Genomic DNA, 26,337 nt, shown 5'->3' on the forward strand with positions numbered 1-26,337 from the left:
ATCACAGAACCACGGGCAGGTGGCATAAGTCGACAGAAAAGAACGGTTCGGGCGCGGATGACGAGGGCGTAGCCCACCACGGCGCTACGAACCATGGCACGAAGCTGCCAACGAAAAAGGAGCCCTAGAAAGCTCCTCAACAACGACGATGGTCATCGAAAAGGGCGCAAACAACACCAGCAAAAGGGCAGTGAGGGCGGACAGCTATAGACGCTGCGCGCGAGACCCACAGGTATAAAACGGAGTCTCTTGCCTGCGCTCCTAGTCCACCACATCTTGCACAATATTCGATCGAGCAGCTCACACTACACACGAACGATGGCACCTCCGATTCTCCTCTCCGTTGAAGGACTGGCAAACTCTTTCTATTAGACAACACGGAACTCCTATGCGAGCTTACGGGGTATAGACGCAGTTATATTTAATAAGCTCTGCAACAGGAGGCTAGGGGGAGCTAGCAAGGATTGCAAGCCTAGCTCTATTAAGCACGACACCACAAGGGCATTGCAGTTCCTTAAGTAGCACCTTAAGATCCTAGAGGAGCGAGCTAGTATAGATGCCCCTCCGTTCTAAAGCATTAACTAACGCAAAGCAGAGAAGAGAAACACTCTAAGCGACACTAACTACATCCTTAAACAGAAAGAGTTCGTTAAAGGTCTGCTTCGGAAAACGCAGAAGGACAAGAGCTACAACACCAAGGAGAAGAAGGCCATTGAGGGCATCAGCGAGTGGAAAGAGGACTGGATCCAAGACCTCTTGGATCTGGAGAGGAGGTAGAGCACTAGGAACAACTTAGGTAGCAATACACTGTCAACTCATGCCTATACACCATGTGCAAAGACTCTATATGTGAGACACTACGGATCTGCGTCGAAGATCCTCAAAGCAAGTACCCAAGCCCTATATGCTATACTCTCGACCCAAGCCCATTAAGCGCCCTATTCACTCCGCCTTTGCCCAGCCCCAGCGCGTCCTACGAACATCATGCCACCAGATTCAAAGGAGCTGTGGTCTTCTCTCCAAGTGCGCCCTCTCAAGCATTGCATCCGTATCCATATCCAAGAGAGATGTTGCACCACGCCCGTTTATGAAGAGCTCCTTCATCGCTGCGCTTCACCGCAGTGACAGGAGCGGGCTCCTCGGGCTCCGGCACCTCCACGTCGAAGGGGCATTTATAACCGTAACCCAGTACTATCTCGCAACCACGCTTCTGGAGATCTTCCGGCAGAGAGTCTTCGTGGCGCTTGGTGGGAGTAGTGGGTGCGCTTCCTTCTGCCTCTGGCTGTTCTTCCTCTCCTTCTACTGCCCAGGGGCACGAGTATCCATAGCCCAGGGTGATATTGCAGCCCCGCTTCCGGAGAGCTTCAGGAAGGAAGTATTCGCCGCGCTTGGATGGAGTGGTGGGGTCGGCGACTTTGGTGCTGCAGCCGTAGCCGTAACCGAGCGTGATCTTGCAACCAAGGGTAGAGATTTCGTGAACGTCCGGGGCTGGTTGGGATTAGTAGGGGGACAAGTGATCATGTTTTGGAGAAACATACCTGGAGCTGAGCGGGGGACTGCGAGGCCGGAGACGGCAGAAGTCGCGCCGAGAATGCTGATGATGGTAGAGATTTGCATTTTGATAGATTGAATTTGACGATGGACTAATACGTCTCGGTTTGGAAGTTGGGTTGTTGGGAAGGAAAGAGGATTGATAGGACTGGATGCAAAGAAGTGAGGAGACTTGAATGGCGCTGGAGTGGTCGAGACTGTTCGTTGCTGCTGATGTGGATTCTCAAGGTTCGAAGGTACCGTCTTTATATGCATTTGAGGCTCATGACGCTTGTAGTTCTCTCACCGACCCTGTGTATACGTGACATTGCTGATGTGCACGAGCTTGAGGCCAAAAATTGCAGAGTTCCATTCCTAATCTTCTGGGAGCGGTGACAATGGTTTGGCGTACAGGCTATCCGTACCTTGAGCACCAAAAATACATTCGGTGAGCCCGTGAAGACTCTAAAAGTACTAGTTGAGGCTCTTCACGATAGAATAGTTACTAGAGGCACTCTCTTTGGACGCTGTCCATGCAGCTGAGTGTTTCGGCAAAGCGTGTTTCTAGTAGCCCATGGTACCGTAGTAGCTGAAGCAGATCAAAAAAGGCAAGAGGTATACATTGAGTAGGTCTCATGCTTGGAGCAGAGTTCGGCGAGGAAGAGCTTGGGCCTTTTTGCCAGGGGGCTTGAGCTGTGGGTGGAATGGAATCCAAGCATTTCTGCCACGCGCAATGGGCTAGACGGCCACGTTCGAGCCCTCGGATCACACTGCTTGCTCAATAACCAGAGATCTGAGTATGAGATCTTGGAGATCTATCTAGATCTCTGGGCGTCTGCTCTTCCCCCGAGTAAGCGCGGAGCCGCCGGCGGCGTACCCAGAATGGCAGTCCAGCGTCGAGCCTCACGGTTATAAGGCGGTGACGAAAGCTGCTGAGCCGTAGAGTGGATCATTTATTTCCCTTGGGCTATTCCCGAAACGTACAGTAGCTGAAAAGCCGTTGCGCCGCATCGTAGCACCAGCGGTCGTAGCCGGCTTGGCTTTCAGGAACCTCACAATTTACGACCCAACCACCTACCACCGACTATTCAGCTTCATGCCAGCTCTTTGCAGGAGCGGCTTGTCTGCGTGGCTATGCATCGCATCACAGCTAGCTTTAAGACCTGGTTTGCGCTCCCGACTTCACCAGAATGGCCGCGAAGCCGAACCTTGGAATTGAAGCCTCTTCCAATTTTCTGCCGACCAACCTCCTTCCGATAGTGCACAGCGACCATCTTTCCTCGTTCATATCGTTGTGTAAAGCGTTATGTCGCACTCCAAAAGCGAAGAAGCTTACAGCTTGTTAAGAGACTCTTCGGAAGATTGCCCCGAAGACTTTCCTTCTAATACGACTCCATCGGCCCGACGCCAATTGAAACTCTACATTTTAATCCTCATCAACATTCTCCTCCTCCTAATCAATCTCTTTTGCGGATCCTTTCTCCTCGAGTTCCACATCTCATCAAAGTCGACGTCATTCTCAGTTCACTGTACGTTTTCTCCGCGCCTGAATCCCTATCGTCTTAGACAAAATCTTACACTCATCCCAGCACCTCTAAACAAGATCATCCAGACGCAAACCTCCCACTGGAATCTCAGCCTAGGCGACCGCACGCCCTTCACAGAAGCCCCTAGTAGAGACGTCGACGCCCTCTGGGACAGCATCTCCGCGCCCCCAGGCAACGTCGGCACAATCATCGTGCAGAAAGAGGATCTCGAAAAGAGCAGTCTTGAATCGATCGAGCTAGCAGACGGGTCAGGGTATCTGGCGACGGTGGACGTCTTTCATCAGCTGCACTGCCTCGTGAGCATCGTTCGATACATGCAACACGGCGTCACTGACGCGTGTCTGCTAGGACTTTATCCGAAAATACGTTTTCAACGCGACGTACCAGCTCAGTCCCGCCGAGCATCCGCTCTGGGAGGACCACATCGGTAAGTCTGCCTTCCTCTGCTTAAGTGTCCATGGATCTCGACGCTAACATCTCCCGTCAACTAACCAGCGCACTGCATCGACAGCATCCGCCTTTCCCTCCAATGCAGTTCCGATGTCAGTCTCATCACTTGGAAATGGGTAGAGGGGTACGGTAATCCGTGGCCCGACTTCAGGTCAAAGCATGAATGCCGCAATTGGGATGATATTTTGGGCTGGGCGAGTGAAAGAAGGTTCGATCCTAATACGCCGGGGTCGTTTGTGCATCCTGAATTGGGACCAGTGGATGGGCTGGAAGGAAAGTGGTTTCAGAATCCGCTTGAGGGCGGGAAGCCGCTGCGCTATGTTGGGCAGAACTAATGTGGATGTTGTTGATACCCCTGAGTGCTTTATAGCGGCATGACACTGATACTTGGACTTTAGATCCCATCCTCACACCATGAACCACGCTTCGTCCGTCGCTTACCCCATTCCCCCTTCAGCAAAGATCTAACGCCACAATCTTCCCGCCCTCCTCGAACCCACCACCCTCCTTAATCCCTCCCATAGTACTTACATACACCACTCCCCTATCCCTGCTCGTCCGCCCCAAGCTTGCCGCTGTAGCACCCTTCACATCCGCTACCTTAACCACGCTCCCATCTCTTCCTACCTTCACCACCTCGTTGTCCAGCGGTCGACCCACATACACATCTCCCTTTTCGGTAACCGCCAGATCATCCACAACTGTAACATTTGACGCAATGACGGTAAATGGACCCACGGCGTGACCAGTATCGAGATTGAGACGCACGCGGTTGATGGTCCCAAGCTGCGAGTTCGTAAAGTAGAGGTCGTCGTGCACAACTTTCATCCCATTGATGCCGATGGGTGGGTACGCCGACATATTGCTCGCCATACTCGGATCCTGAAGCACGACGTCATACTTCGCCGTCCGCGCATCGAGCGCAATAACATTCATGGCATACGAGTCCGCCAGCAAGACAACGTGATCATTCAGCGCCGCAACACCATTGATCATCCAGGCGTCCTTCACATCCGCGATCTTTTTCACCTTCTTTCCGCTCCCGCCGTGTCTGCTGCCAAGCTCGACGCTCCAAACGCTCCAGCTGCCGTTCGTGGGTCCGTTTTCAGCACTGTACTTCCCAACGGCCACGGCGAAGACATCGGGCGAGAACTCGGTGATTCCAAAGACGGAGTCGACGCCGGGAAAGGAGTAGACGAGCGTATCGGTGGGTAGTGGGTTGGCAGACGAGGAAGGATTAACAAGGTGAAGTTCGGGGCGGCCGATGACCTGCAAAGGTGGAGGAACGGTTAGCAGATACCTTAGATAGGGGAGCTAATTGCTTTAGCGTTGTCTCTATCCGCTAAAAGCCTTCTGGAGGAGCTTTCTGCAGCTGAAACGAAGTTATGCTGGAGTGTCTTACCCCAGTGAGAAGGGAGCCGTTGCGTGTGACGTGGACATTTTCGAGCCAAGTTGGGTTGGAGAATTGGTAGACGGTTTGTGGGACATTGTTGGTTGCCTGGGAGGATGGAAGAGCCAGGGCAAGAGCCATGAGGAGAGAGCGCGTGAGAAAACGCATCTTGATGGTTGGTGAGGAGTCGAAGACAAGTGCGTTGAAGTCCTCGGGAGGGGTTTAAGTACTTTCTATCCAGATGTTGTAAAGTTCAGCGAAGCAAGCCGGGAGGATACAAGCAGTAAATGGAGCCAAGCACCTAACGTTATGGGAAGTAAGAGCAACCCACCGACCTAACTTCCTCTCTTTATACCTTACCCACCCGTCAATTTCTCCGATATATTTCGTCCATCGTTCACCTGCTCATCTTACCTCTTACCAATACTATATATTGTCAGGCGGAACATAATCAGTCTATGTCTACTTGGTGAATGCCAAGTGGCCAAATCCGGTAACATTCTATCCATATCCAGTAATCTCGTCTAGCTCCTCTTCCGCACGGGCGTATCCGTTTCTAGTGCGGATCCTTCGCTGAGCGCAATCGGGCACGGCTGCTGCTGAATAATTCGATGGGAGAGGAAATTGGGAGGAAATTGGGCGGACTTAGGACGGTGTGGAGCTGAAGTGGATGAAGATCGCCTCGAAGGAGTCCGACTTACGAGGATACGGGTGCCTGCACCGTCGCGCACCCGCTTCTGTTCACTATACCTCTCGCAGCGACAACTGAATTTGTATAGCGCATCCTAGCGTCTTTTAGATCCCTGATCATTTGTGAATTAAAGTTGGAAAAGCCGCTGAAGTACTTCAGCCCCTTCCAGGCTAGATTCTGCAGGACTGAGTTATATGCTGTTGATTTGTTGACGACTGCTTACTGGTGCTCCTTGGCCATTTGATTGGGAACGTTGCAACAGCTCATTCGGAAGGCCAGGTCTGTCCAAGTTGCTGATTCAACAGCATCCTGGAGTTCGATCCAAAAGCTTGGAATCGAATAATCGAATCCTGATTAGCGAAGAGGGCTGCGGCCCGTATCTTGCGCTTCCATGAATGCCTCGAGAGTTGGTAAGAGCTTCCAGGGTCACCAGAAATGCTCCTGCAGCACCATGCGGCTCATTGCACGTTGAGAGCCATGTAGATCACCGCTTCCTGCAGTCCTAGAAAGCACGCAGGAAAACGTTGAGACGGTGCCTCCATCTCTTGCTCTGCATTGCCCACTTTTTCCACCGACACCACTCATACTATCGTTCCATCGCTATCCATACACTTACCATCGCTTTCTACAAGTTCGCTATCGGCACACGCATACCTTACGTTGCCATGCCTAGTCTCTCTACGTTGCTCCAGCCATTCCACAGAACGCCGAAACTAGCCCGCCGCTGTCCAACAAACGAATGTCCGGGAGGCGGCTCATTTAACGATAACTTTTGCTCGAGATGCGGCGCGAACCTTGCGCAAAAGGTCGACCAGGGACCAGAACTCCAGGGCGCTCCGCAAAGGCAGGATGATCCGACCGCAAGCGCAAGTAATTTGAACGAAGAACGGCCCCGTCGCCGCTTACAGAAGAAGCGACCGGACGGCGTCTCGTCCAACAATCTAAACTCCGGCACAGACCTCACTCGAGAGGGAGACCGTCAATCAGAACCTCAGAAAGCCCCGCAACAGCACGACGGTCCGGCCGCGAGCGCAGAAAACCTGAACGGTGTAATACACAATCCCATCGCTCAACGGGAACTTGAGGAGAGGGTATTCCCGGGGGCCCCACATCAGCACGCGCACCCGGCCGCGAACGCAAATGATTTGAATGATACGTCGAACCAGAGCAGATCCACGTTCCTGAACCTCCACGGGCGGGTTGAAATTCCGCACGACCCACGAGCGAATTCCTTAGCGGGAACCATTCGAGATATGGTTACGAGAGAGTACGGAGGGGCGTGGAAGGTTCGCGTCAACCCATTTTGTGACCAAGCTACCTAGGAGCTGGCTGGATTTAATGTGGAGATACGACCTCGTAGAAGGGACAACGTTGTTGAAGAGCCCGCTGTTGAAGACTTCCAGGACGCTCCGCAATGGCAAGGGGGTCCGCCGACGAGAGTAGATAGTTTCAGCGGTGGACTAAACCTCTACGGCCAACAGAACGGTTACGAATCGGAGCCCCAAGGCCCTCCACCACAGCATCAGAACTTGGCCGCTAGTGCAGGCAATTCGAATAACACACCATACCCGAGCGAGTTTGCGATGCCCAATCCAGACGGGTGGAACATACTACAGGACGGCCCGAAAAGGATGCGCATGGCGACGGTGTTGGAATCCATGGTCGTTGCTGAATACGGAGGCCCCTTTGGTACTTGGGATATTGGAATCTTTCCATTCGGAAAGGAGGAAGATATCACAGTTCGACTTACTCGGCTGCGGCAGGAGGATGGATTGTTCGAGAACTTTTCTTGGGCAGCAGAAGAAGAAGCGACGCATGAGCCGGAGGGCAGCCTGGAGCAGGTGCACAACCGCCTGAATACCTTCAGAGTCAAATCGTGACTAACGAGCCTCAGACCAGTGGCGGACCTTTGGTATGATGACAAGTGGAGGATGACTAATCTAGGGCGGAGGATACAAGCAAAGAGGAGGGGAATATCGTCGCATGCCCATTTCTAAGGACGGGAAGAAAACGGGGATTGGCGGGTGGAGCACACAGTATGCTTGGTGAGGATCATGGTGGAGGACTGTTTGACTAGTCCTTACCAAGCTAGACAGGTTCCGTAACCAGAGTGTAGATGCATCGTCCAACCTCACCTCTCGCCACTCCTACACGATCTTTAGTGAACTCACACGGACCACATAAAGAGGTAGCATTTTGTGGCTTACCTCAGCATGGGGCAAAAAAAATGGTTTTCCCGGCGCCCAAGAGGCAGGAATAGCACCAGAAACTACGGAGCATAAAGGACTGGGCGTGTCTGGCTGTGAGACCAATCAAGTTGCTCAGCCAGAGTCCCGCCAGCTCCGGGTCGCCATACATTCTCTCGCGGAACCCGTAGAGCAACGATGACATGGGACAATACTGGCAAAGACCTAAACGACTGATTCAACTGGGATCTAGCGCGTGGAGAGAAGTATTCTGGAACTCGCATCCAAGGTGCATGCAGTCTATCCTGGAATCCATCGTGACCAGTTTGAAATATTTTGGTGACTGAAGCATTGAGGATACGAGGCTACTCCTCTATGGACAGGTTAGAGATATGTACAAAGAGTGCTCAGCCGGAGAGGGAGAAGGTGGTGTTGAAGTCGGCGTCTCGGCGATGGCGCTGGAGAAACATTCTCCGCCTTTCCCAAAGCAGAGCTAGTGCGGGGCGCTAAGCTCTCCGAAGGCGGCGAGACCGGATCGTCATCTGAATAAATTGTCCGACGGACTCACCCTTCCAAATTGCCTTCGACGTCCCCTCCCCGTGTCCTAAGTCTCAAGGTGACTCACTTTTCGCTGCGGTGCATCTATAAGAGCTGCATTCCTCCGGAAGACTGTCTGGCAATTGTCCTTGTTATCGAATTCCCAATCGCACCAACCACACGATGGACGCCATCAAGAAGACTTTCGCGCAATGCAAGAAGGAGGGCAGGGTAAGTGTCACCTCACACTATGCCACGGAATACGAATGCTGAGTACGGTCGCAGTCTGCTCTTGTCACGTATGTGACGGCGGGATACCCAACTCCACAGGATACGCCCGACATCATGCTCGGAATGGAGGCCGGTGGCGCAGGTGCGTGATGCATGCTCACACTCCCCAGAAGCCTCGAAACCGATCAATTGACATGTGCAGACCTCATCGAGCTCGGAATGCCCTTCACCGACCCAATCGCGGACGGCCCAACTATTCAAAAGTCCAACACTGTACGCTGAGTCACACCCCACATCTTCCCTCTGAACGTATCTGATGAAGGCCGCACATAGCAAGCCCTCAAGAATGGAGTCACAACCGAAGGATGCCTTCAGATGGTTCGAGATGCGAGGAAGCGCGGCCTCAAAGCGCCGATTCTCCTCATGGGATACTATAACCCTCTGCTGAGCTACGGCGAGGAGCGCATGCTGCAGGATGCAAAGGAGGCGGGTGCCAATGGCTTTATCATGGTTGATTTGCCTCCGGAGGAAGCTCTGCGCTTCAGGAACTTTTGTGCCAGCTATGGGTAAGCGGCTACGAGAGCGTCGTAGACAGACTGGCGCTAATGCTCGCTTCTAGGCTTTCATATGTTCCTTTGATTGCTCCGGCAACCTCGGACCATCGCATGCGTGTCCTTTGCAAGATAGCCGATTCCTTCATCTACGTCGTCTCCCGCATGGGCGTTACTGGCGCGACCGGAACTTTGAACGCTGCCCTCCCGCAATTGCTCGAACGTGTCCACAAATACTCCGGGAACATACCCGCTGCGGTTGGATTTGGAGTCAGCACCCGAGACCATTTTCTGAGTGTTGGTAAGATTGCGGAAGGTGTGGTCATTGGAAGTCAGATCGTCAACGTTTTGGCCGATGCTGCACCTGGAAAGGGAGCAAAGGCCGTCGAAGAGTACTGCGACATGATCTGCGGAAAGACCAGCCGGGCATCAACTATTAGGGAGGTTGGCATCGTTGAGACAATGGCTGCGGTCAAAGAGCCCAACGGTGTTTCGGTGGACAGGGTTGTCACCGATGCTGATGTGCCTAACGGACCCGGCCTCGCTGATCAGATCGAAGCGCTCAACACGGATGGCTTTAGCGATGAACATGCGCTTCCACCCCGATTCGGCGAATTTGGAGGCCAGTACGTCCCCGAATCACTCATGGATTGCCTGGCCGAGTTAGAGAAGGGGTTCAACGAAGCAAACGAAGACCCGAAGTTTTGGGAAGAGTATCGATCTTACTACGACTACATGGGGCGGCCTGGTCATTTACATCTTGCCGAGCGCCTCACCGAGCACGCCGGGGGCGCGAACATCTGGCTGAAGCGGGAGGACCTCAATCATACCGGAAGTCACAAGATCAACAACGCCCTAGGTCAGATCCTCATCGCGCGCAGGCTTGGAAAGACCGAGATCATTGCCGAGACTGGTGCTGGACAGCACGGCGTCGCAACTGCTACTGTCTGTGCTAAGTTTGGTATGAAGTGTACCATCTATATGGGAGCAGAAGACGTGAGGCGCCAAGCTCTGAATGTCTTCCGCATCAAGCTCCTCGGCGCCCAGGTCATCGCTGTCGAGGTCGGCTCTCAGACTCTCCGAGACGCAGTTAACGAAGCTCTGCGTGCCTGGGTGGTCAATCTCTCAACCACCCACTACATCATCGGTTCGGCGATTGGGCCCCACCCCTTCCCGACCATCGTCCGCACATTCCAGTCCGTCATCGGTAGCGAGACAAAGCAGCAGATGATGGAGAAGCGGGGAAAGCTTCCAGACGCGGTTGTTGCCTGCGTTGGAGGTGGCAGCAATGCGGTTGGCATGTTCTACCCCTTTGCGAACGATCCGTCGGTCAAGCTCCTCGGTGTCGAAGCTGGTGGCGATGGCCTGGATACCAACCGCCACAGTGCTACCTTGACTGGCGGCACCAAGGGCGTCCTCCACGGTGTCCGCACTTATGTTCTCCAAAACAAGCACGGGCAGATCAGCGACACTCACTCCGTCTCGGCGGGTCTCGACTACCCCGGTGTTGGTCCCGAACTCGCCTCCTGGAAGGACAGCCAGCGAGCCAAGTTCATCGCGGCGACAGATGCGGAGGCTTTCATTGGCTTCCGCCTCATCTCCCAGCTTGAGGGCATCATCCCGGCGCTTGAGACTGCGCACGCTGTGTACGGGGCGCTTGAGCTTGCGAAGACGATGAACAAGGACCAGGACATTGTCATCTGTCTTTCCGGCAGAGGCGACAAGGACGTGCAGAGCGTGGCTGATGAACTGCCCAAGCTGGGTCCGAAGATTGGGTGGGACCTGCGGTTCTGAGACGGTCAACCTATATCCTTGCCCATCTCAGTAGAGCATCTTTTGACGTGACATAGCGAAATGTCCATTGCATGGATCTTTTGAAGACACGGGCATGTGCATACACAGTATTTCACTTACAGACATGAGATGGTTTTGATGCGCGTCAGGTTACCTAGGTAGCCTCGGCGCAGGACGCTATGACGTAGTGGTGCCAAGCGAGCCGATAACGCATGCTATCTACTGTTGGCAACCGAACAAGACCGTTATCGAGGAGCAGCAGTATAGCATGCACTATTCTCAGACCTTGTGACCCATCTACAACAATATAGAGAATCAGACCTCGTGCTGGGCTGGGAAAAGGAAAACGTGGTTTTGGCAGGGGTGGAGCGCGGGGAGCCAACCGATTGACCCATGTGCGGATTGCTTGGCCCTGCATCCGCTCCGAGGCCGCTTGTCGGCGGAAAACTAGAGCACCACACCGTCACTGACGCGCCTGAACCACGCCGACCGCCTCTAGCCTGCCCGCGGCACGCCTCTAGCCTGACCACTAGTTCCTCGTGCAACTGCGGTGGGCTTCTCTCTCCCGCTGCCCTCATCACCAACCCGCTGGCACCCTCACCCACAACCACTCTGGCCCGTCCCGAGCGGTACCGTGATAGCCAGAGCAACGAGGCATTCGAGCTCCAGGAGCTCCCCCAACCAGCAAGGACCACACCGAGGGCAAGGCGGGAGAGCAGGCGGGCACGAAAGAGACGGGAGAAGCTCGAGCGGCTTCGCGAGGCAGACGAGATGAAGTTCTCGCACAGCCTGCAGTTCAACGCCGTGCCCGACTGGAGCAACCACTACATTGCCTACAGCAACCTCAAGAAGCAGTACGTCTCTCAGCCCACAATGCCCATGGTCGAGCGTTGGATGGATAGCAGGTCAAATGCTGACAGATGTCGTGTCGCACAGGATATACACCCTCGAGAGCCGCCTGAACCAGCAGCATACGCAGACCGACGCCGAATCGTCGCCGCTCCTGACTGGCGCCATCGACGACCCCGACAAGATCTTCACAAATTTGTTAGACGCAGAGCTAGAGAAAGTATGCTCCTTCTACCAGCTGAAGGAACTCGAGATATACGACGAGGTGGATCACCTGTTGAAGGATGAGGAGAATTACGAGGAGGAGCAGGAGGTCTATGAGCAGGAACAAGAAAATGGTCCACCAGGCAGGAAGGGACGGAGTGGGAGTATATTCAAACACATTGGCTTCCATCGTCCGCGGAGAGCAAGCAACGCGAGTCGGCCTTCGACTACGGAGGAATTGGACGAGGACGACTCGGATGATGACGCCAACGAGACATCTCAGCTTCGGCGGAAGAGCCAGGACGGGCATCGACGGCGGCCGCATTTCGACGGCCAGCACGAGGACGATATGTACTCGTCTGTTGACTTCACGTCATCACGGCGGAGGACGAGCATGGCTTTCGACGACTACAATGACATGGCCTTCTCGGCCCTCTACGACGAAGGCGTATCCCTGAAGAAACGAACTGTCAGCGTCTACGTCTCGCTGTGCGAGTTGCGCTCATTCATCCAACTTAACAAAACGGGCTTCGAAAAGGTGCTCAAAAAGTACGACAAGATCCTCGATCGCAAGCTGAAGCGTGCCTACCTCGAACAGCATGTCTACCCTGCCCATCCGTTCCTCCAGAGTACAATGGACAAGTTGACCCATAACTTGAACCGAGTGGAGATTGCTTACTCACGCATCTGCACCAAAGGCGACGTGGATGAGGCGAAGCGCGAGCTGAGGCTACACCTTCGAGAGCATGTGGTCTGGGAGCGCAACACGGTATGGCGAGAGATGATCGGCATCGAGCGGAAAGCACAAGCCGCCAACATCGGCCTCGCACACACCCTGCTTGGAAGAGATACAGATCCCAGGAAGGTACGACGACAAGGGGACGAGATTGAATCCGAGATCAAGGAGGTCGCCACACCTGTGGGCAAGTATCGGTGCCCGGCCTGGCTCCTGAGCGTCAATTTCTGGCTGTTCGTCGCCATTTTCGCCGTCTTCATTGTATTGCTACTGGTCCCGATCATGGACAAGCCAGAGCAGCAGAATTGTCTCGCTTTGGTGATCTTCGTCAGTCTGCTCTGGGCTTCCGAGGTAGGTGCCGTGTATCCCATCAACAAGCTTCTGCTGACCTTTTCAGGCCATTCCTCTATTCGTAACATCTCTGTTAGTTCCTTTCTTAGCGGTCACCCTCCGTGTTGTGCGAAGCGACGTAAACGGTGCGCGTCTAGATGCGAAGCCCGCCGCAAGCTATGTCTTCGCTGCGATGTGGACACCCGTCATCATGCTCCTTCTCGGAGGTTTTACGATCGCAGCAGCGCTATCCAAGTACAATATTGCCAAAATGATGGCAACTTTCTGCCTGAGCAAGGCCGGCACCAAACCTAGGACGGTCCTCATTACCAATATGTTTGTCGCCATGTTTGCTAGCATGTGGATTAGCAATGTCGCCGCTCCTGTACTATGCTTCTCCATTATCCAGGTATATCTTCCCCACCAGATCGAAAGTAAATGCTAACGAAATAGCCCATCCTCCGCAACCTGCCCGCCGACTCCGACATGACCAGAGCCCTCCTCCTTGGCATTGCGCTCTCCTCCAATATCGGCGGTGCCGCGTCCCCCATTGCTTCTCCGCAGAACCTCATCGCGCTACAGAACATGGCTCCCGAGCCTTCGTGGGGTGTATGGTTCTTCATTGCCCTGCCGGTCTGCATCATCTCCATCCTCTTGATCTGGATGCTTCTCCTCGTGACCTTCAAGCCTGGCCGCAACACGACCATCGTGCCCATCCGCCCACTCAAGGACAAATTTACGAGCACTCAATGGTTTATCAGCATTGTGACACTACTTACGATTGTGCTATGGTGCATCAGCCATCAACTCGAGCCCATCTTCGGCGACATGGGTGTCGTTGCCATCATTCCGCTGGTGCTCTTCTTCGGTACTGGCATTCTCAACAAGGAAGATTTCAACAACTTCCTCTGGACCATCATCATCCTCGCAGCCGGCGGCCTATCTCTTGGCAAAGCGGTCAATTCTTCCGGTTTGCTTCACACCATCGCTCGATCGATCACCGAGGGCGTCGAAGGCATGAGCCTCTACGGTGTGCTCGTTGTTTTTGCGGCTTTGATCCTAGTAGTAGCTACATTCATTAGCCATACGGTAGCCGCACTCATTGTACTGCCGTTGGTCAGAGAGGTTGGCCAGGGCATGGACCAGCCTCATCCGAATCTTCTTGTCATGGGTTCCGTGCTAATGGCGAGTGCAGCCATGGGCCTGCCGACTTCCGGATTCCCGAATATGAGTACGTTGATCCCCTTTCGTGCTCTTGAAGGAACACTGACGTGTCACAGCGGCCATTATGATGGAAGATCAGCGAACAGGCCAGCGCTACCTCGATGTCAAGCACTTCCTTACCCGCGGCATCCCCGCGTCTATAATCACATTTTTTGTTGTTATCACGGTCGGGTACGGGCTGATGCTCGTGGTTGGCTTCTAGTCGATTTGCGCCGCTTTTGTGCGTATGTATAGCTTCACTTGTTTGAGTATCTAGCAGTGCATGGGCGGCGATTTGCATACACATCTATCAGAAATTGCGGACTCGGGCGTTCAAAACGGGCGAAGTTTGAGCACGAGTCCACATAATAAACAGTTTACCGGCGCGGTTGTGGAATAGAAGTCTTCAGGGTTCTACGCGCTGCTCACTCTACGCCCTCGTCACGGTGAGTCTTTTCAGCCATCAGCATACGCATTTCACGATACGGCATCACAACCCGCAAGCACGCCGGAACGTTGAAATAGAAGATGTTATTCTAGACAAGTATCATACAGGAGAGGTACTCCTGCATGGGACCAAGCAAAGACATGGTTCTGAGTCGTAGGATCGTGACGAGTTAGAAAGCAGAAGACATCCCCTCCCATGGCATACCGGCATCTATACTGGTCGGTCTGAGCGGCGCCTGTTCCGGGGGTCCCAGTTTGGCTTTGAGGTTCCCTTTCTCGTCACGCAAGAGCTTTCCATCTTGAGAAAATATGGCCTTGAAGCGGTTCTCGTCCGACGTCTTGTGCTTGCCGAGAAGCACAGCCCGCTTTCGCAAGATCTCGGCAGAGCAACGCTCGCACATAGTATCCTCTCTGCTCTCTTGACAGTCAGATGAAGCACCCCAATACCATCGAAACTCGTAGTCCTTGTATTTCTCATTCTTGAGAGGACATTCGATCCGCTTCGCTCCATCCGGGAAGCACTCCTTGTCGAACCACTCCTGCTTTTTGGCTTCTTTGATGCACGACGAACAGAATGTGGACGACACAGCCTTATATCCACAGTCGTGCACGGATGGCACCAGGCCGGGGAATTTGCCGTGGAATCGGGGGTCCTGGGAAAGGCAGACGTGTTTGCCTGTCGGAGCTCCCTCGACTTTCATCCTTTGATGTTCTTCCACGGCCAGGAGCAGTTTTCGGTCGTCTTTCGCCATGACTGTCAGGTGATGGGGATGGATCGCCTGGCAGGTTTCGCATAGTACTTCCCCCGGTTTGGACTCGCCCTTGCCCTCGCAGAAAACACCGTAAGGACAAGGGATAGGGAGTGAAGGGGTGGTTGATGCTGAGTCGCTCATGCTTCTTGGAGGTATAGAGTTGACCAAAGAATGGCTGGTGAGGGCTTGTTGAGCTTTGCCGGGTTTTCTCGATGCTTGCGAAGTGAATCGGAGGCAGTGTTTGGGAAGTTATGAGGAAGAAGGAAGACAGTACGTACAGAAGAAGTTTTCATACTTGGGCGTCGTCTGATGACTCTGCGCGGTTGCACAGATCGAGTCAATATCCCTACAACATGACTCCCATCGACAGAATGAGTCAACCCTCGGCGTTGGAGTGAGTCCACGATGAACGGATATTTTGCCTAGCCATCAACATCTACATCACGCAATGTGGCGTTGTGACTTGTTGATATGCAGGAAGGCATAATAGAGAGAAGAAGTTCTGGCTAGAGAAGTATAATTAAGGAGTGGCATCTAGACAGTGCTGAAAGAAAAGAAATGCCGATCTAAGCATACAATATAAGGTCATTAGAGAAAGCCGAAAGAAAAGAAACCCCGATTCCACCACACATTACAAGGTCATTAGAAAAAGCCGAAAGAAAAGAAATCCTGATCCAACCATCTAATGCAAGCTCACTTTGTAACCCCGGTGTGCCAATCTTCCCTCAAACCAAGTTAGAACCCAGCAGACATGTTGAATCCTGGAGTTTTCTTGCCTATCTCTTTCCCCACAGTCTTAATGCTCCAATCAGCCCGCAAATCGCCCGTTTCCTTATTAAAATACTGGCCGAAACGCGACCTCTCACACAGACGCCCATAGCAATTCGAGCACAATCGACCCTTTCGACCAGCGCGTTTGCACGAACCCTTAGGAAACCAGTCGTCAACCGGAGTTCCATCCTTTTCTTTCAGAAACTGCCAACCTGGCGTGATGGGCGGGTTGTCTGACGTATACCGCATGTCCCGGAAAACGCACGGAAACCCCAACATATCGCCATCGAAGAGCTCATTGCGGCGAGGATAGGGTATTTGCACTGCGCGTTGAATACAGCGTTGACACAGGCTGCCACGGTGAAGGACGAGGCCGCAAGGTCCGTAGCTCTGTGGATTGAAATCTCGAGGGTCCTCCGCGGCAGGTCGAAGGTAGCCAATGTCTTTGGTGACGCACGGGAATAATCCCGTCCTCTCTTGGATATGTCGCCTGTATTCTTGTTCCAGTTCCCGTTTGTATGCGTCTACCAGGCCGACCAGTGTGGAAGTTTTGGGATACTTTGCCACTTTCGAGCTGAGAACGAAAGGGCTGAGGTTCTTGCACCATCCGCAGATTTCGGGTCCCTCTGGCTGACCCCCAGGCTTACTGTCGCATTCGGAGCCGAAGGCGCAGGCGGTCAAATCTGCTGGATTTTTGAAACCGCTCATGCTGTTCGAAGGTTCGGTATACTTGTCGGAGTTCGTGGAATAGGTGAACCGCGGTGCCGGTGATGATGAATAGCAATTCGGCGTGGATTATGATACTCCTCGGAAGTCGAGCCTGTTGTTATATCTGACGGGGATGCTATAGCGCTGTGAGCTTTACCAAAAAGTGGTTTCTCTGTGGTGATGGGAATATACTTGAAGTTTCTTGAGGCCTGCGTTCGAGGAATCGGTGATGTTGAAGGAGTGACGGCGAGCTGTCTTTGGGCGACATTTATACCTCAACGTCGTCTGATGTTTCTGAAGGGTATGCGACAGTCAAAGTAGTGTATGACTCTGTCGGGACATGACATCTATCCCGCTCGAGGAGTAATACGCAACGGTAAGTCATACTACCTTGAGGTCCTTGCTGAAGCTCGTGGGCGCGAGCATGCATGATCAATGTTCTATAGTGGTCTCCACGAGCAAATATATCCTGGGCCATGCCAGTACTTCGAGACTTGAACCCCTATCACATTAACGATAGGTAATTCCCGGATGAGGACGATGAGATAGTGTAGTTCAGGCGGGCAAAGCGTTTGATATATCCGGGCTCCATGAGTACCTGAGGTTACCTTAGCCAAGAATTTACACTCCGCAGTGACCGCCCTAGTGCCAAAGCCCCGTATGAGTCGTCAGGCCGTAGTGTTATATCCCTCCACATCATCGTCATCTGCCTCTTCAGTCATCGACTTCGATTCACTCTGCTCCTGCGCCGCCTTATCCGCCTCTTCATGGCACAACCCCGTTGGCGTAAAGTATTGCACAATCCCAATCTTCTGAAGATAACGTCCCCAACACTTCTCGCAGGCCGCTCCCTTACGCCTAACAACGCCGCAATCCGTACGCGTACCTCTTAGATTCAGATCTCGTCGACGCCACCGACAGTGCTCATAGTCCGGGTCCTCGAACGCGCAGAGGTATCGACCGCGTGCTTCGATGTTTCGCTTCGTTTCTTGCTTTCGAGAGAGTTCTTCGTCAACGAGGGTGATGGCTTCTTGATTGTTGTTCGCACATATGCGGAGTTCTTGCGGGTCGTGGCGCTTTAGGCACTCGGCGCAGATTTTGTTGGGTACATGGACTCGCTTGCCAAAGCCGAGACAGTGCTCTTGCGAGACGCATTCTACAACCGGGGGAGGTTTGAAAGGAGGCTCGGAGGAGGAAGACATCGATATGTGTTTGAGTTGTAGCTGGAGGAGACTGGTGTAGCTCATTGGAGAGGCATCGTGGCGTGAGTGGCACTCTATCAGTGACTCGAATGTATACACCGAGGTGTGATGTGCGGAATGCGGGCGGACGACATTGTTCCTACAAGTGTTTCAGTAGTTCAGATGTGCGTCGAACCCAGGTACAGATATGGTGAGGATAGGAACGAGGGTACGGTAAACGTGCAGAGGCTGGAGGCACCGTGTAAATAGAGCAACAAAGGTGGACACTAGAGGCACGCAAGTAAGGGATAAGAACGAAACAAGCTTTTTGACACCAGACCAGAATATCCATCCTTCCGGGCGGGGACAAGAGCGGGGCGGTGTGAGAAACTTGTCAGTGATGAGCACCGGCCCGGAGTGGTCACATTGGCGGTAGCTACGGGTGAAACAGAGACCTATCGCTCCCCACTCGTTGTGCTCTCGTGATCCGTTTCGGGAAGCTTTGATCACCGTGGGGCAAATCAGCCCACGAATCACGTTCTATAGCCGACATGTTGACCCAGCGAATCGAAGCTCGATTGTAGTGTCACCGAGAACCAAAGCTGTGGGAGGTTGGCTCCGTAATGGAAGCTGGAAAGGGACGCTTGAGAAAGTACTCTCCAGCACATGGTGACTCCACTCTCCGGCCTGGGGCCTGGGCCAATCAATGGTGGAGTGCCTGAGGTCTGCCTGATCACCCCCTTCTTCGTAGACCAGGAAGAACTAACAACCACGCTCTCGGCAATGAAATTCGCCGACCAAGATTGCGCAGCCTTGGGCGCGGTCACTATGCGATCATCGGGCTGCCGCATGATATGACCTGTCATCGCCAAAGATGTTGCTCGTGTAACATGCGCATCCAAGAGCCCTCTCCGGATTTAAAGGCTCGCCGTACGGATAAGATTGGTCGTATAGCTAACTACACGCGCCATTTTACGCACCTGCGAAGGCCTCCAGGCCGGCTATTCCGAGCGTCGCCATATCCGGGGAAGTCTACGCCGTGAGCGCAATCCAATTGCCTCCATCCGCGATAAAGGCAAGCCTCCTCATCGGTCTTGTCCGTGCGCTGGCGACTCGTTCGCCCAATCCCGTTCAACAACAAGATTTGGACTACATCTGCGGGGACCAGAGTGTCTGTGCATTGCAGCCACACTGCGCCCAAATGCGCTGCCCAATGCACGGATACGGGGCATGTGCGGAGAATTAACGATCAAATCTCCCCAATCCTGGAACAAGATCCTCACTAGTTGGCAGCGGCGGTGAGCGACGAGTAATCCAAGATACGCAAGCCAATAGCAACATCCATGCCAGGTTTCTTTGCATCAGCTTGCATGGCAGTGCGGCTTTTGTGCGTGCAGCATCTCCGTCCTCCGATGAGCGACGAGACGATAACGGTAGCATGTCCCCGGCAACCGCGACGATAGGTCGAGTTGTAGATATAGCGCTTTGTCGGAAATGTGATCGTGAGGTAGGAGGCTGAATAGCGCCGATCATGGTAACCCCCACGGGTGCATCCGTCAGTCCCGGCAGTCAATTGGAAGGCTGCGTCTCATCGAGACGAGATCAACAAATACTCTGAGATAAAATTCAGCGAGGGTATTGGCGTGCTGTTTCTGCAGTGGAATATGCCCGATATACTTGTGTTGCAGCCGGCTGCACATGTTGCTGATCGGGGCACGTCCCGTGAAGCCTCAAGGCGGGGTTGAACGCCGTGCATTCGGGTCCGGAACCTGGTCCTGGACGTTATTGCGGTTGGCATTTGAAGTTAAGAGAAGGTGTGATGATACGGCACAGCAGTGGTGATGAAACGAGGGATAAGTGCTCGACCCGCAATGTTTTATCTCCGCTATCCCCGAGCTCTCTACTTCCCCCTCATCATTTGTAGTCTAGTCTTAGGATATGGTGGCGAATATCATATGGCTCGGAATTCGGTGTTCTTGTAGTGGATCTCACAATGATACCCGATGCATGGATAGAATCTTGCCTTGGAAGCAAGCTGTACCCTTTCAGGTATAGGGTGGGAATGCCAAGGACCCTGAATCTCGATGTTGAAACACTTTCCAAGCACCCAAACCTCCATCCACAACACTCCCGCAATATCAGGTATCCCGTTCGTTAGCGAAGCAATCTCGCGCCCTATCTGCCGCCCTCCGTCTGCTGCTCTCGCTTTGTCGCCAATACGCGCGGGCATTTGGTGCTCCTAGGTAAGTGTTCCGGGCTATTCTCGCGCTTTCGCCTGCATTGCGTGTGGCCGGAGTTTAAGATAGGTTGAAGGGCGAGAAGAAACCATGTATGAATCGATCTTTGAAGTACTTCCGGCTGACCGATCATATACTCACAGCTCTCGACCAATATGACCGCACCGGAGCTGGAGTCCGCGCCTTCCGTTCATGATGACACTACGATTCCGGGGGGAAGGCAAACTATTGTCCTACATGACTTTGGTGACGTGACCCTATTGGTAGGGACGGGCGAAACCCAGCAGCCGGTCCTGACCTCCTCCTCAACCCTACGCCTCGCAAGCCCAGTATGGAGGGCCATGTTTGGTCAACGCTGGGCTGAGAGTGAGTCTTCCGAGGTTCCCTTCCCCGACGATGATGTGGAAGCTATGCTATTGGTCCTTCGAATCGCCCATCTTCGGTTTCAAGAGCTTCCCCAGAAGCACGGCATTTCCTTCAACTCACTTCTCAATCTTGCCTTTGTGTGCGATAAATACGATCTCGTCAGAATGGTCCGCCCTTTCCTCGATCTTCACTGTTGGGCTCAACCCTTCCTGCATATGACAGATCCTAAAACATGTCAACCTGCTTGGCTCTTTATTGCTTGGACCTTCGGTTATTCTGAAAGCTTCGATGCCCTCGCAAAACGCCTTGTCCGCGCAGTAGCCACATCGGATATGGATGGTCGTACCATTGTAGGAGTCACTGGCGGCCCTGAACTCCAAGCGGGCACGCTGCCTCCGGACATACTAGGTGTGCAACCCCTATTTCATGACCAATATGAATTACTGTCTCGGTCAATCTGCAGATATTGGGACCTTTATGGCGAGGGCAATAATATGCAATCTCTGTGTTACAGTGTCTTGTACATGCTTTCACGCCTGCTTTGCTCTGTTCACTGACAGGAATCTCTAGAAAGCATCCTCCGGGTCCGAGAAGATGCGCTATCCGCCATGTTACAAGGTTGCTACGCGTGCGTTGACAAAGTTCTGCAAGGTGGAGTATGTAAGGTGAAGGAGATGAAGGGGCACGACCTCGTAGCCCCTTCTGAATTCCAGTGCTCGTCAATGATACTAGGGTCCTTCTTATCTCAACTAATCACGATGGGGCTATATCCGACTCGCAAAACCGGTGCGGAAATTTCATCAAGCGTAAATTCTATACAGATCTCGCTCCGGGATACCAAGATCCTCACGATCGATTCTCACAACTACGCACAAATCGTCAACCACGGGCAAGGGCTCAGCAGGTCTTATGGCAACCGCGAAGGCATAAGAGAGGAGTATTTGAAGCACGGGATTACTTCACACTCAACGTGTGGAGAGATTATTGACATTGCCGCTATGGTGCATCAGGTAGTGTCTCAGATGCCTTCTCCAACCTTGGAGAGTCATCGCAGACATATGGAAGAGCAAGCAAAAAAATGATCGGCTTCCGCCAGGCTCAGGGTATGAGTCACTGAAGTAATCTGATCACAGTCGAAAGGGTGCTGCTTTTATGCTCTACGGCTACAGCGTGCCTTGTTCTCAACCAGATGTCCGCCCTCTTGAGTGCAACATCCCCGATAAAATTGGGAAAATCCCCTAAAGGCCTTCAGGCTCTACTTAACCACCTCCAAATTCTCCGTTCACGATAGCCGACCGACCCCAGGCAACGAGATTGAGCATACCATTGCTCACCGCTTGAAATGGCTCAACTGTCGAAATATCAAGCGTCAGTCACCTTCACTTGCGTGGTCTGTAGAGACTACTGTTGCAGCTCGCCTTCTACCTCTACTTATAGGCCGCATCTCCCCACTCCTCGGGCTCCCCACCCGTCTCTCCTCCGCTCCACTTCAACCTCTTTATTCTGTTCCCGGTGGGCTTGTACACCTACCCAACTTCGCCGCGCAAACCAGCCTCGATCGTTTCATTTCTCCCACATCCTTCGAACCTCGTCCCCAAGAGCGACCCCGATCAGCTTCGAACTTCCGTTGACGCTGTCCCTTGATGATGGCGGGCACCATTCGAAAGAGAAACCAGGGTGAAGACAACCCGGCGCTAAACACGGCACCCACCACCGACTCTACGAGCGAAACGTCTCGAGAACGGCAATGCGTCAGTAATCCGGAGTCTGCAACCGCCGCCTCCGATCCCACGATCAAGCGCGAGCCCAAAGCAAAGTCCGAGGGCACGTCATCGATGGTCACCCAGCTTAGCAACAACGGCATCGTGACGCTCGATGACATGTATGACCTCACTCTTGTGGTCGGCGAGAAAGAGCGCCCTGGCGGCATGAAGGCATTTCGTGTCAACAGCGTCTCGCTCAGGATGGCTAGTCCACCCTTCAAGGCCATGCTCAGCGGACGATATGCCGAGAGCAAGCAATCAGAGATCCCTTTTCCGGACGACTCGCCCAATGCCTTCCACACTGTGCTTCGGGTTGTTCACCTGAAGCTTCATGAGCTCCCAGAGAGTATGAGCAAGGATGAGCTCCTGGAGCTTGCAGCGTTCTGTGACAAGTACTTGCTTGCTGACCTTGTCGCTCCATTCTTCACTATGAAGAATTGGCTGGGCCCGCACAAAGGCACCGGACAATACTTACCTAGCAACGCCGATATGCAGGATTGGGCGTTCGTTGCCTACGTCTTCAGGTTCAAGGAAGACTACGATTATCTCGTCGGTGAGCTCGTCATGTGCACAGCGGTCGACCCGGATACCATCGATTTCTACTACATGAGCGATGGCAAGAAGATAATGCTCCACAAGGACCTCCCGGTTGCAATCCTGGGTAAGCCGAGGTTTCGTTGGGTACTGCCTGGCCAGTGTACGTTGGGCAATTTTGTCGTTCAGATATACTGACGGTCTCATACAGAGAGGATCCGTGTGGCTCGCACTACTGTGCTTCAAGAGATCCTTGCCGCGTCTAACACGGCACTCACCTCGGCCCTGGCTATGAAAACGTGTGATAAACAAGAGAGCGCCAATTGCGCTGCGCTGCGAATTGGAATTCTCATAATGGCATTCCAGGAATTGGGTCTTTACCCCGTGCTCGACGACACCGTTTCGATCTACCACAGCGCATACTCATACTGGAAGGCGTTTGTTGCTCTTCCCAACAAGCACAAGTTCGGCCCAGAAAATCAATATTCTTACAGATCATATTCTTACAATACAAACTGTAACTACTCTAAGTGCATGGGCGATCTAGGTCTCGTACAACGAGTACGCCAAAGCCTCCGGGAGCATACCCATAAAGGACTCTGGCCACGATTGGGTCTATGTAAGTGCTGGCCTTCGAAAAGCGCAACGTAGACTGACCTCCAAACAGAAGACATATGTCTAGCCGGACGCAAGACAATGCCTTCGGAATTCCTCTTCGTTTGCAGACTACTTGAACATCTCGTCCTTCACATGCCCAAAACACTCTTCAGCATATCTTAGCCCGAGTCATCGTTCTCTCCCCTTTGCAACTTGCGACATACTCTTGATCTAACGCCATTTTGCATCCCTATCGGGCGAATGCGAGTCTCTGGACGGCTGTCGCAGAGACATCTCGATGGAATTATTCCCTTGCCAGATTTTTTCCAATCTGTTCATATCCGCCGTCGTGGAGGGCTATTTGCGGAGGGATCTTTCTCTTTTCTTTCTTCCGGTTCATTTACAGTGCATCTGCGGGTCGGGGGACGCTTTTGCTCATAGTAAGGGTGGCGTACATTCGAACTAGCATTTCCAGAAACTCAGAAATGCATAGTATTCAGAATTAGATTCCCTTGCGCTAGCTAGTCCAGGTTAGCGATGCATTCTCAGTACAGACCAATAAACCTACCCATTGAGTGAGACGCTCCCATTGAAGACGTATCCGTGTATGATACCATCGCCACATCGCCGGAGTACAGGAGCTTGAACCCTTCCAGAAGTATCCCAACTCGCTATTGTTTCGCGATCCTGCATCGACGTCATCGCAGCGTTGTTCCATCCTGTCGTGAATCAGGCTGCTCATAATGTCCCGACCATGCCCCCAGTAACTGCTTCTTCTCTTTCACGACCCACTTCTCCAAATGTCTCTTCAACTAGCCCCACAAACGCGGTCATCGCCTCTTTCTCCTCGCCGGCCCTCTTGCCATCCCTTAGACCCTTCAGCATCTTCATCGCATCAGCGTCGCCCTTTTTCTGCGTCCACCTTGGTCCCTCATCATTTGCCCAGCCTCCACGGCCACCCCTCCCACCTCCCCTGTACCCGCGCCCTCGACCACGATACCCGCCTCTTCGACGTGACTGTGGGCCGTCCTCCGGATCTGGCTCGATCGTCGCAGCGTAGATGCGTTGGAGCATGGGTAACAGTGTCGGATATGCCTTCAGCAGCTCTTGGAATTTGGGATTTGTGCCGAGGATGGAAAAGTCGATCTTCTTGCGCAGGTACTTCGGGAGTGGCTGTGGAGGCGGAGGTTGGGGGATCTCAGGTTCTGGAGGAGCGGAGGGGGTGGGTGCGGTTTCTGGATGTGTCGACTTATGCTCCTTGAAGCAGGATATTGAGCAACTAGGGCCTGTTAGACAAGGTCGTCTGAAGGGCTTGAGAGCTGAGGACCTACTATGGCACCGAACATGTTGGACATTTGTACTTTTTCGGCTCGCTGTTGCAGACGCTACATAAGACCCCCGCCATGTTGCGCAAAGGTAATGACAACAGCGGAGAGCTGGAAGAGCTGACCTGGAACGGCGACAGGTATGGTGACTAGGCGCGGCTAGGAAGAAGTTGAAGTTGAAAGTCGAACGGTCATCGCCCGAGCCGAGAGCCAATCAGGTCCACCAAAAATCCGCGGGGAAGGTTCGTCAACTCATCCGACCGCCCCCAGCACCAGCCCCATGCCTCCAACCCCACAATGTCTGTCTCATCGCCCTTACGACATACATCGCGCGTGCTGCAGCCTTGGACATGTTCATCCTGCTCTCGATTCGTCACTCGTCTTCCGCGCTCGAGCAGTTGCGGCATCGTACCACCGCGAAGATGCTTGAGCACCACGAAGGAGGCTAAGCAGGGCGCTGTGCCGTCAATGGATCAGATGCACGCCCGATATAAAGAGAAGAACAGGACAACAATGTACGGAGTGGCTGCTGCGGTGTGCTTAGGCAGGCTAGCTGACTGCTTAAAAGGAACTACGTCTTCAGTATCATTCTCGGCACCGTAGCGCTTTCATACGGATCCGTACCTATGTATAAGATGGTATGATCTAGGAAAGGTCGCTATGTAAGCCTTGCGCTTACATACCATACTAGATTTGCCAGACCACCGGCTGGGGCGGTCAGCCCATCAAATCCGCAGCGCACGCCGACTCCTCCATCGACCCCTCAGAGCGCCTCAAGCCTGTAGAATCACACCCTCGAATCCGAATAACCTTCAATGGCTCCGTGTCGGACGTCTTGCCCTGGAAATTTGTCCCACAACAGCGCGAAGTCCGCGTCCTACCCGGCGAGACCGCTCTCGCCTTCTATACCGCGACCAACAAGTCAGACGAAGACATTATCGGCGTAGCCACTTACTCGGTCACCCCTGGACAGGTTGCGCCATACTTCAGCAAGATACAATGCTTCTGCTTCGAGGAGCAGCGATTGAATGCTGGGGAGACCGTGGATATGCCCGTGTTCTTCTACATTGATCCGGAATTCGTGAACGATCACAACATGAACGGGATTGAGACTGTCACTTTAAGCTATACTTTTTTCAAAGCGAAGTATGACAAGGACGGCCATTTGAGGCCAGTACCAATGGCCTAGAGCGCAGGACATGGGGCTTGTATATTATGTACCATGTATGAGAGCACGGTGGCGCCTGAATTATGGTCGAGCCCAGAACGCGATTGGATCTAGGCATGATTAAATCAAATAGAAAATATTGTGTATTGCGACGTATGATGTGCCTTTTGGTTCCGCTGCCAAGCCAGTGAAGCGCCTCACCGGGATTATTATTTGGCCGATCCCGACTTCTGGTTTAGACTACCTGGGAACCTCCTCA

At 53.2% G+C, this 26,337-nt stretch overlaps 13 protein-coding genes across 13 annotated transcripts in view; 7 read left to right on the top strand and 6 right to left on the bottom strand.

Moving 5' to 3' along the window:
• BU26DRAFT_513550 (uncharacterized protein) overlaps nucleotides 1-718 on the top strand; it is an 855-nt gene extending 137 nt beyond the window's left edge. The window contains exons 2-4 of the mRNA XM_033827648.1: nucleotides 11-342; nucleotides 373-518; nucleotides 552-718. Coding sequence (XP_033691778.1) covers nucleotides 319-342; nucleotides 373-518; nucleotides 552-573 — 192 coding nt within the window. The 5' untranslated portion in view covers nucleotides 11-318 and the 3' untranslated portion in view covers nucleotides 574-718. The remainder of the gene's footprint in view (nucleotides 1-10; nucleotides 343-372; nucleotides 519-551) is intronic.
• Nucleotides 719-1,033: 315 nt separating this feature from the next.
• Nucleotides 1,034-1,617, bottom strand: BU26DRAFT_558213 (uncharacterized protein; the record flags this gene model as incomplete). The annotated part of the gene is made up of 2 exons (XM_033832540.1): nucleotides 1,034-1,488; nucleotides 1,539-1,617. 2 exons carry the CDS (start codon nucleotides 1,615-1,617, stop codon nucleotides 1,034-1,036), a joined length of 534 nt encoding a protein of 177 aa, XP_033691779.1.
• Nucleotides 1,618-2,644: 1,027 nt separating this feature from the next.
• Nucleotides 2,645-3,876, top strand: BU26DRAFT_599405 (uncharacterized protein). The gene is made up of 4 exons (XM_033835098.1): nucleotides 2,645-3,059; nucleotides 3,120-3,373; nucleotides 3,426-3,504; nucleotides 3,573-3,876. The coding sequence occupies exons 1-4, from the start codon at nucleotides 2,837-2,839 to the stop codon at nucleotides 3,860-3,862; spliced, it is 846 nt and encodes a 281-aa protein (XP_033691780.1). The 5' UTR covers nucleotides 2,645-2,836; the 3' UTR covers nucleotides 3,863-3,876.
• Nucleotides 3,877-3,980: 104 nt separating this feature from the next.
• Nucleotides 3,981-5,058, bottom strand: BU26DRAFT_599406 (uncharacterized protein; the record flags this gene model as incomplete). The annotated part of the gene is made up of 2 exons (XM_033835099.1): nucleotides 3,981-4,796; nucleotides 4,930-5,058. The coding sequence occupies 2 exons, from the start codon at nucleotides 5,056-5,058 to the stop codon at nucleotides 3,981-3,983; spliced, it is 945 nt and encodes a 314-aa protein (XP_033691781.1).
• A 3,456-nt stretch (nucleotides 5,059-8,514) lies between these two features.
• On the top strand, nucleotides 8,515-10,907 carry BU26DRAFT_412842 (tryptophan synthase-like protein; the record flags this gene model as incomplete). Its single annotated transcript, XM_033822991.1, has 5 exons — nucleotides 8,515-8,562; nucleotides 8,617-8,704; nucleotides 8,765-8,835; nucleotides 8,896-9,128; nucleotides 9,182-10,907. 5 exons carry the CDS (start codon nucleotides 8,515-8,517, stop codon nucleotides 10,905-10,907), a joined length of 2,166 nt encoding a protein of 721 aa, XP_033691782.1.
• A 197-nt stretch (nucleotides 10,908-11,104) lies between these two features.
• BU26DRAFT_29107 (SPX-domain-containing protein) lies at nucleotides 11,105-14,649 on the top strand. The gene is made up of 5 exons (XM_033821640.1): nucleotides 11,105-11,761; nucleotides 11,844-13,047; nucleotides 13,094-13,435; nucleotides 13,480-14,257; nucleotides 14,307-14,649. Exons 1-5 carry the CDS (start codon nucleotides 11,301-11,303, stop codon nucleotides 14,450-14,452), a joined length of 2,931 nt encoding a protein of 976 aa, XP_033691783.1. The 5' UTR covers nucleotides 11,105-11,300; the 3' UTR covers nucleotides 14,453-14,649.
• Nucleotides 14,478-15,866, bottom strand: BU26DRAFT_29118 (uncharacterized protein). The gene has a single exon (XM_033821643.1). It carries the CDS (start codon nucleotides 15,567-15,569, stop codon nucleotides 14,847-14,849), a length of 723 nt encoding a protein of 240 aa, XP_033691784.1. The 5' UTR covers nucleotides 15,570-15,866; the 3' UTR covers nucleotides 14,478-14,846.
• On the bottom strand, nucleotides 15,867-17,127 carry BU26DRAFT_29149 (uncharacterized protein). The gene has a single exon (XM_033821647.1). It carries the CDS (start codon nucleotides 16,905-16,907, stop codon nucleotides 16,164-16,166), a length of 744 nt encoding a protein of 247 aa, XP_033691785.1. The 5' UTR covers nucleotides 16,908-17,127; the 3' UTR covers nucleotides 15,867-16,163.
• Nucleotides 17,128-17,575: 448 nt separating this feature from the next.
• Nucleotides 17,576-18,962, bottom strand: BU26DRAFT_546025 (uncharacterized protein; the record flags this gene model as incomplete). Its single annotated transcript, XM_033831810.1, has 2 exons — nucleotides 18,626-18,962; nucleotides 17,576-18,248 (listed from the first exon to the last, which is right to left on the bottom strand). The coding sequence occupies exons 1-2, from the start codon at nucleotides 18,952-18,954 to the stop codon at nucleotides 17,576-17,578; spliced, it is 1,002 nt and encodes a 333-aa protein (XP_033691786.1). The 5' UTR covers nucleotides 18,955-18,962.
• Nucleotides 18,963-20,232: 1,270 nt separating this feature from the next.
• On the top strand, nucleotides 20,233-22,199 carry BU26DRAFT_513555 (uncharacterized protein). Its single transcript, XM_033827649.1, has 2 exons — nucleotides 20,233-21,099; nucleotides 21,262-22,199. The coding sequence occupies exons 1-2, from the start codon at nucleotides 20,481-20,483 to the stop codon at nucleotides 21,771-21,773; spliced, it is 1,131 nt and encodes a 376-aa protein (XP_033691787.1). The 5' UTR covers nucleotides 20,233-20,480; the 3' UTR covers nucleotides 21,774-22,199.
• On the top strand, nucleotides 22,085-23,743 carry BU26DRAFT_29173 (uncharacterized protein). The gene is made up of 2 exons (XM_033821649.1): nucleotides 22,085-23,115; nucleotides 23,200-23,743. The coding sequence occupies exons 1-2, from the start codon at nucleotides 22,335-22,337 to the stop codon at nucleotides 23,637-23,639; spliced, it is 1,221 nt and encodes a 406-aa protein (XP_033691788.1). The 5' UTR covers nucleotides 22,085-22,334; the 3' UTR covers nucleotides 23,640-23,743.
• A 580-nt stretch (nucleotides 23,744-24,323) lies between these two features.
• Nucleotides 24,324-24,990, bottom strand: BU26DRAFT_527061 (uncharacterized protein; the record flags this gene model as incomplete). The annotated part of the gene is made up of 2 exons (XM_033830746.1): nucleotides 24,324-24,864; nucleotides 24,917-24,990. The coding sequence occupies 2 exons, from the start codon at nucleotides 24,988-24,990 to the stop codon at nucleotides 24,324-24,326; spliced, it is 615 nt and encodes a 204-aa protein (XP_033691789.1).
• A 181-nt stretch (nucleotides 24,991-25,171) lies between these two features.
• Nucleotides 25,172-26,227, top strand: BU26DRAFT_445810 (uncharacterized protein). Its single transcript, XM_033824596.1, has 3 exons — nucleotides 25,172-25,425; nucleotides 25,479-25,548; nucleotides 25,602-26,227. The coding sequence occupies exons 1-3, from the start codon at nucleotides 25,208-25,210 to the stop codon at nucleotides 26,097-26,099; spliced, it is 786 nt and encodes a 261-aa protein (XP_033691790.1). The 5' UTR covers nucleotides 25,172-25,207; the 3' UTR covers nucleotides 26,100-26,227.
• Nucleotides 26,228-26,337: the final 110 nt, after the last annotated feature.

The sequence above is a fragment of the Trematosphaeria pertusa genome, assembly GCF_010094035.1.
Source record: "Trematosphaeria pertusa strain CBS 122368 unplaced genomic scaffold BU26scaffold_1, whole genome shotgun sequence".
In the NCBI taxonomy this organism is placed as follows: Eukaryota; Fungi; Ascomycota; class Dothideomycetes; order Pleosporales; family Trematosphaeriaceae; genus Trematosphaeria; species Trematosphaeria pertusa.

Bases quoted from the DNA above. Each gene is read 5' to 3' on its own strand.
- BU26DRAFT_599405 (XM_033835098.1), top strand. From the start codon at position 2,837: ATGTCGCACTCCAAAAGCGAAGAAGCTTACAGCTTGTTAAGAGACTCT. The intron at 3,374-3,425 runs GTGAGCATCGTT...CGTGTCTGCTAG, and splicing joins TTCATCAGCTGCACTGCCTC to GACTTTATCCGAAAATACGT. The intron at 3,505-3,572 runs GTAAGTCTGCCT...TCAACTAACCAG, and splicing joins GCTCTGGGAGGACCACATCG to CGCACTGCATCGACAGCATC.
- BU26DRAFT_29107 (XM_033821640.1), top strand. From the start codon at position 11,301: ATGTGCGGATTGCTTGGCCCTGCATCCGCTCCGAGGCCGCTTGTCGGC. The intron at 11,762-11,843 runs GTACGTCTCTCA...CGTGTCGCACAG, and splicing joins TACAGCAACCTCAAGAAGCA to GATATACACCCTCGAGAGCC. The intron at 13,436-13,479 runs GTATATCTTCCC...CTAACGAAATAG, and splicing joins TATGCTTCTCCATTATCCAG to CCCATCCTCCGCAACCTGCC.
- BU26DRAFT_29118 (XM_033821643.1), bottom strand. From the start codon at position 15,569: ATGAGCGACTCAGCATCAACCACCCCTTCACTCCCTATCCCTTGTCCT.
- BU26DRAFT_29149 (XM_033821647.1), bottom strand. From the start codon at position 16,907: ATGAGCGGTTTCAAAAATCCAGCAGATTTGACCGCCTGCGCCTTCGGC.
- BU26DRAFT_513555 (XM_033827649.1), top strand. From the start codon at position 20,481: ATGACCGCACCGGAGCTGGAGTCCGCGCCTTCCGTTCATGATGACACT. The intron at 21,100-21,261 runs GTGTGCAACCCC...AGGAATCTCTAG, and splicing joins GCTGCCTCCGGACATACTAG to AAAGCATCCTCCGGGTCCGA.
- BU26DRAFT_29173 (XM_033821649.1), top strand. From the start codon at position 22,335: ATGATGGCGGGCACCATTCGAAAGAGAAACCAGGGTGAAGACAACCCG. The intron at 23,116-23,199 runs GTAAGCCGAGGT...GGTCTCATACAG, and splicing joins CCTCCCGGTTGCAATCCTGG to AGAGGATCCGTGTGGCTCGC.
- BU26DRAFT_445810 (XM_033824596.1), top strand. From the start codon at position 25,208: ATGTCTGTCTCATCGCCCTTACGACATACATCGCGCGTGCTGCAGCCT. The intron at 25,426-25,478 runs GTACGGAGTGGC...ACTGCTTAAAAG, and splicing joins GAGAAGAACAGGACAACAAT to GAACTACGTCTTCAGTATCA. The intron at 25,549-25,601 runs GTATGATCTAGG...ATACCATACTAG, and splicing joins CCGTACCTATGTATAAGATG to ATTTGCCAGACCACCGGCTG.